Source organism: Penaeus vannamei, chromosome 6 (genome assembly GCF_042767895.1).
Source record: "Penaeus vannamei isolate JL-2024 chromosome 6, ASM4276789v1, whole genome shotgun sequence".
In the NCBI taxonomy this organism is placed as follows: Eukaryota; Metazoa; Arthropoda; class Malacostraca; order Decapoda; family Penaeidae; genus Penaeus; species Penaeus vannamei.
In genome coordinates this window covers 25,261,171-25,268,670 of record NC_091554.1, presented here as the reverse complement: position 1 = coordinate 25,268,670, position 7,500 = coordinate 25,261,171, and the positions used below count along the sequence as shown (strand labels likewise).

Below are 7,500 nucleotides of genomic sequence, written 5' to 3'. Positions count from 1 at the left end.
CTAATTTTGCAGGTATTGAATTAACTTCTTGGAGACAGTGAAACCCTGTAAAGTATAATGGCTGTAAGAACCCTTTCATTGTGATAGGTGTTGAGTTAGTCCTGTCTTAACCTCTATGATCTGGATGATGTAACCATCAAGCCATGAAAAAATTTGGCCTGAAGGACAGGGAACGTGGATGTGCTGTCACAGGAAAATCTAGCTATGTCCAGGGTGATGCAAACTTATAATTTTAAACATTTCTGCTGAAGGCAGGGGTGATGGGAAAGACTTGCCATGAGTGTACAAAACTCTTGGATAGTGTTTAGACTCATTTGGCATGTAGAAAGGGGCTTTTGCATTATTTCCATTGATAAACGAGTGTGGAATTTACTGTCTGTGAGCCATGACTGGAAGAGCACTGGATTCAGGGAGGCTGCTATTTCCATGCACATATTGTATTACAGAAAATTTGATATTACAAAAAAATAAGAAAATTACCCAAACTACTAAATTTTACTTATTATTATTGCACTGAGTTAAGGACTACTTAGAGATGATATAGTCTATGTAAGGAAAATAGTTTTAATACATTCTGGATACAGCATATCAAATGACAAATATAGACATTGGAAAATGGCATGAAAGCTAAAAATGCTTATGCTAATAAAGAGAAAATAACAGGGAAAGGGGAAGCATGGAGTCTTCTCACTACGTGAGTGTTTGCTTGCATACAGCCTACATGCTGCATATCCAGCAGAGTGGCTGCTCAAGTAAGTCTATTGCTCATATTTTGGGCTCCATGATGTAAGCGAATCAGCTGGATCCAATGGGTTCATCTCTACAGTGGCTTTAAAAAGTTGTTGTTCCGAGACTTCCAACTAAACTTGTTGAATTATTTTTTTTTTCCCAAGATGAATTGAGATCAAGATACAAAAGAATAGAAGATAGTATAATTAATAAATAAATGGAATGAGTTAGAGTGACTCTAAAGTGCTTCTTTCTGACCTATGGAAGATCCCTTGCTGAGGTTGTGGCTGAGAGAGAGTCGCTGATTGATGCCCTTCATGGAGAGCTGGAAGCCATGCGAGCAGAAGTACAAAGAGCTAGATCCCAAGCCACCCACAACGAAGAACAACTGAGACTGCGGATAAATGATCTGGAGTCAACTATTGCAGAGCTTGTAAGATTTTGATATCTTTGTAGATTATGATTTCTTTTTTTTTTTTTTTTTTTTTTTTTTTACTTTATATTGCATTAAATTGAAAATGGTAGCTAGAACTCGTTTGTTCATAGTTAATTCTTGTCACAAGGTCTGATAAATAAATTTTTGTGCTTTCCTGAAAATGTTTATTAGAGTCCCTTTTGATGTGAAGGTATTTTGATTTGTGTGACCTTTGTTTTACAGTCTTCATTATTTTTTATGCAAACAGGACAGTGAATTGTTAGCAGAGAGACAAAGCAGAGAATCAATCCTAGCTCAGGTAGAAGCTGCTGCTGCCAGTGCTGAAGCAGTCACTCGCCTGGCTGCAGAGGAAACCAGAAGGAGGACAGCAGAAGAGAAGTTCGTAAAAATGAAGGATGTTTATCAGAAATTACGGGATGAGCACATCAATCTCATCAGGAGTGTAAGTGAACACTGATTATTCAACTGAAATAAGTAGATTACATACATAAAAGCAAAAATTAAATGTGATAGTGCTTGTTTCAACCAGAAAGAAATTTTGTTTAAGAACCTTGCTGAATGATCAGTTGGTTATTATCCTTCTGTGGTGATTCTTGATGCTAAGGACAAAGTGATTCTTGTGAACTGTGTGGGAGGAAGTAATTAACATGATTTTAGAAAGATGAATTATGCATGTTAGCACTGTAATTTTGTATTTAAGGTCATTTCTTTTAACTATAAATTGCTTTCACTTGTTTCACAAAAAAATTCTGGTTTTAGAAAGCGGACTTAGATAAGGAACTTGGCCAAGCTCGTGAAGCCTTATCAACAAGTCAGCGAAGTCAAGATGAGGCTGCAGCTAATCTTCAGCGGTTGCAGGCACAGATGGTCCATGAAGCAGAAACCCAGCAAAACTCTGTACAATCGGCACAGCTGGTGAGCCTTAGTATTGCTTGTTTTGCTCACAAAATGAGAGAAAGAAAAACTTTGTTCATCAAAAGAATCCCTTTTTATAGAGTGAGATATATTACAAAATTGTTTTTTGTAAATATAATGATCTTTTTTAAAATGCAATGATAGATGAAATACAGAATGTAGCTTAGTATTATAACAGTGAAATGAAATTCATTCTAGGAAGCCCAGTCACTTCACCAGCAGTTGAGTGCAGCAAGGACAGAGAGGGATGAGGCCCTATGTCAAGTGAAAGAGTTGCAGGCTGGCATGTCCAACCTTCAAAGCCAGTTGGAGGCACAAGGTGTCAGATTTACATCTGAGGTGAGATTTTAAATATATAGAAAACTCTAAACAAATGTTAGGTCTAAACTATGGCATATGGAACAATTGTATTATTGCTAGATGATATTCTTTTTGCTTAAAAGCGTTTTAACTAAACTTTGCATTTTGATACACTTGGACCAGGCTCAAGGGATACACAATGAGTGGGAGTCTGGAGTTCACAAGTGTGTAGAAGGAGCAGTAGACGGGGCACTTGTCATTATGGCTAATGCACTCTCACATTTTGACCATGAAGCCCACACTGCTGTCAAATGCACGCCAGGTGAGTTTTCTTGCATAAACATATTGCTTTGTATTTACTAGGTGTGTCATTAAGAAAATGAAAAATGAAACTAAGGATAACAAATAAAGATGAATAAGAATAAATGTTCAATATAATATCAGTCATATTGAAAGCTCAGTTGGGATTATGTACATTATGTATTGTTGTGCATGGAGTTGTGAAATTTTAAAAAGATCCACTTAAGGACAATAAACTCTTCTAATAAAACCACTTCCAGACATCCCTGCCAAGTATTTCACTCCCACACTGGAAGCTTTTCAGAATTTAGAAAATGCTCAAAGTTCTTTGAATTCAAATGTATGATCATTGCTCAGATTGTAAAGTTTCATCTTCATGTGCTTCATATTCATTATAAAGCCAAAATATCCTCTTTTTAAAAAAATTCTTGGAACTAAAATATAATATGGTGGTCAGAATGTAAGTGATATTAAGTGCAAGTTCTGTGGTAAATATAGTTTGCCACATAAATTTAATATATAAGAATGTCTTTATTTTTATAAACATAGGCACAGTTGGAAGGATAATTTTTAAATGAATTATTTTTTTCTTTATTTCAGAATACACTTTGGTTTATCAGACCTTGGTGGATAATGCTTTATCAAGTCTTTCAAATGCCCATGAGACTTATTTAAACAATTTCAATACTGCACCAAGCCTGGTGGCCAGCATTTCCAGTGCTGCTCATTTTGCATCTGTTTTTCTGCTTTATGCTAAAGCAACATCACATACAAGTCCAAACATTGAACATGCAGAAAGTAAGTGATTCTTCATGTGTGTGTGTGTGTCTGTCTGTCAGGCTGGGAGTGTCTGCCTCAGCCACTGTCTGTCCTGGATTAGCTCCAGTACCCCTTTATTGATACCAAAATCCACAGGTGTTCAAGTCTACATATTGAATGCAGAAGTAACTGTTATAAACCTAATTACATAATTTTTATCAGCAAAGCATATCCTTTTCTTTCTTTTAGTTTCTATAGTTTTTGTTAAATTGTGTAAAAGAGAAGTACATATTGTATAAAACACATTAGGAATTAAATTAATTATAAATTCATTCCAAAGCAGTGCAGGAGCAATGAGTCGTTGAGAGAGACTGTACCTTCATTTTTAGAAATATTTCCCACCCATTTGAATTTGAGCATATGGAGGAATGTGATGGTATTCCCCCCTCAAAACTACAAAAATGCAAATTTTCTTTAAACAGTATTGTGTAGGAGAATAAAGTATATATGGTCAGTACAGATGCAGCCATTGTAAATGTTCCTACTCAATACATATCTGCAACAGTGTAACATGTTCTTTCTTTCAGTGCTTAATGATTGCTTTTTTTAACCATCTAAAAGATAATTACATAAAATAAAACACATTTAAAGTAAAACTATATATAGAAAATAAAATTGTTGAAAGTATTAATTTTTTTTTGATTAGTGCAAGAACAATGAGTTCTAGGAAGAGACCTTGCATCTATTTAACATTTAAAAGAAGATACTTTCCTTCCATTTGAATGTGCACATAAGGAGGACTGACTCCATCTCCCCTACAAACACACACACACTCTAAAATGCCCACAGACATCCCACACAGACCACCCCACCCCCTCCCCCAACCATACCCCCCCCACCACACCCAGACCAACACCCCCCCCCCCCACCCACACCCACACCCACACCCACACCCACACCCACACCCACACCCACACCCACACCCACACAGACTCCCACTCCAAATACCCACACCAGTAGAATGACAATGGTAATCATGTGTATGGTGTTTCTAGATCTTGTAGCAGCCTTAGAAGTGTTTGCCAAGAAATGCATGGAAACCATGGAGAGAATACGCTCTAAGGAAAGCATACAGGACATTCCTTACATAAAGGAGCAGTTTGACAGGTTTGTGTCTTGTGTTTTCTCTTTCAAGGCCAGTATGTTTTGCCTCATTTCTAAAACTACCATATTGTAAGTAAAAATAATATCATCTTAGTATCATAAACATGCTTATGTGTTAACCTTTATTTTCATACTGTTGTAGATGTTGCACACTAGTGTCTCTTTGTGAGGATCAGAGTCCAAGAGAAGAGGACATGGCGGAGGTTGTTCAGCGGGAGATGGAGGCAATGGACTTGGCCATTAGGGATGCAGTTGATAAGTTCACTCGACTCTTAGAGAACTCCAGAGCAAATGACACTGGAATGCAGCTAGAGGTAAGCTTTGTAGCTCTGTTGTCATGGTATGTTAGTGGTCTGCTGAGCAGATGGAAGAAGGTGCTCATGATGTACTATCAAGGGGAAAGAAGACTATTAATTTTAATCCTGACTATGTAATCTGAAGATGATATAAAAACGAAGTAGAAAAAATATGAATGAGAATGAATAGCATGAAAGTGTAACAGATATATTTGATATGTTTCTATAATATCTTTCTCAGAAATATGTTTGTATATTTCTAATAAAGATGTAATTGAAACTTGCAGAATAAATCTTGTGTTGTGAAGTTATTTGTTTTCATTCATATATTTTCTACATTTCTCACAAGGAACTCTATTCTTGAAAATTTCACAAAGTAAATGAGAGACAAGTGGTTTTGTATTAGCTTTGCAAATGAAGTGAAATTTATTTGTTTAACCCATTAACGCCGGTATATTTTGAAGCTGAAAATAAAAGATTCTGGGCAGCTATAAAATCGAAGCACGGGGCTGGCCCAGACTCTGCCCGCGCTCTGGCCACGGCCCACTGCTGTGTCAGACTGCGAGCCCCGATACAGTGTCACACTGGCGGGACGCCTGGCAATGTTTATTTTTTCAGGTGTCTCATATGTCGTTATCCGAAGCATCAGTATGAAATTTGATTAATCTTAATATTTGCAACCAATATAACTTGGAACTGCAACCATACCTGATATTCACCCATCAGTGGAATGTCCTTTTCTCACTCACTGTCATCACTTGTACTATCATACATTATACAGGTCAAAAAGCCTCCATCTTATGCTATACATGGTATTCATAGCCATGGCCACTTGAGGTATGGAAGGATTGGCTTGTGAGGAAAGGACCCATAGGAATGGCATGAATGGAAATAGATAATATTAAAAACTAATGTGAATTATCTTTATGATTCAAATTCTAAAGGATGCAGAAATTACATATACTACTCATCTTCCAGAAATGAAAGTCATGATTACATTTAGAGCATAACTCCTCCAGATCCATTTCTGGCTTTAGCTAGAGTAGCTGCTAAATCCTGATTACGGTCAGGCGTTAAGTTTAAAGGTAATTGGACTCTACCTCTATAACCTCATGTGAACTAATATGAAATATTTAAATTACAGTACCCTCTCAATAACTTGATGTAATTGTGGGAGACCTAGGTTGAATTAAGCTGAAAGTTTTATCTATGCATTGTTTGGCCTTCTCAACATGTGTCAAATATTTTTCTTTTAATCAGAAGAAATTTTGTGTACCAATATATATCATCTAAAACATGTAGAGCGGTGGTGGAGGTCAAGGATTTCAGAGTGTGAGGGGAGAATGTTGGTGCATGGCCCAGCAAATGAGCAAGCGGCTACCTCTGTCCGAGTAAAAGGTCTGCCAGCTAATCAGACGTACGTCATAAGATGATAATTTTTGATTAATGATTAAAGTAAAGATAATAATTATTGGAATTTCTGGCTCAAATTTTTGCAGTATCTTAGTTTCATTGGTATGTAATACAAAGATGAATTTAACCCACTGATGCTAGTATATTTTGAAGCCGAAAATAATAGTTTCTGGGTGGCTACAAAATCGATACGCAGGGCTGGCCCGGAATCTGCCTGCGCAAGCTCCAATCCAACGTCACATGGACAGTGTTTATTTTTCCAGGTGTCACATATGTGGGACACCTGTCATAAATGGGTTAAAGGAGATTGAACAATAATTACTATGTATTGAGAAAATACCCTTGCATGTTTTACTTTTATTGCAATATGTCTCAGAGGATTCTAATGATATGTAATAACATTCTGTTCTGTAATATTCTATGGCTATCTTAAAACACATAATAGTTGAACTCACTGGCTTAGTGATATATCAACCTTTGTTTGATATAAGCAGTGGGTAGGTTGGAAGAATCTATGGCTATTGAAATAACAGAAGTTAAAATTGTTTAAGTTTGAATTTTCAAGTGTTGAGTGTATTTCCTAATTCTACATAATAGGCACATAGCAAGTGCTTCCAAGCCACCTTTTTTGCAAAGATATTTCTCTGAAAAAACTAGGGAAATATATTTGTTATGGTGATACTTCACAAAGAATGAAAATGTTGACTAGCAATTAAAGTAATTGTAAATTAACCTATGCATCACATGCAGTCAGATACTCAAATGAACAGTTAGGAGTATCTGAAACATTCATTTACCCCCCTCTTTATGCTTTTGGCTGTGGCTCACATAATTCTTTAGGAAATGAGGCTAAAAAGAGATTTTAACCCATTGGTTGTGGATGACATAATATACATTCCATGTACATTGTAATTTCAATTTATTGATTTTGTTTGCACATACATAGAAATTTCATGCTTGGTAATAATGGTTACCAATTTATAAGTTTCATTAGGTTTTTGGAAACATTTTAGGAAGTATAAATGTTGAAATGTGTTAGGAGCCAGACAGCTTTCCTCAGCCAAATACAAAACAGGACTACCAAAACAACAGATATAGAATTCTTAACATATAGGCAGAAAAATTCCTTTGAAGGATTTTCTGGCTTGGTGTGTCACACAAGATAAATGGTGTCTTAGGTTGGACTTC

At 36.3% G+C, this 7,500-nt stretch overlaps 1 protein-coding gene across 1 annotated transcript in view; it reads left to right on the top strand.

Moving 5' to 3' along the window:
* The window catches only part of LOC113821811 (huntingtin-interacting protein 1), a gene marked incomplete at its 5' end in the record, with an annotated part of 72,460 nt that overhangs the window by 53,630 nt on the left and 11,330 nt on the right, over window positions 1–7,500 (top strand). The window contains 8 exon segments of the mRNA XM_070122768.1: window positions 997–1,162; window positions 1,413–1,607; window positions 1,925–2,080; window positions 2,279–2,419; window positions 2,564–2,702; window positions 3,281–3,478; window positions 4,495–4,606; window positions 4,746–4,917. Coding sequence (XP_069978869.1) covers window positions 997–1,162; window positions 1,413–1,607; window positions 1,925–2,080; window positions 2,279–2,419; window positions 2,564–2,702; window positions 3,281–3,478; window positions 4,495–4,606; window positions 4,746–4,917 — 1,279 coding nt within the window.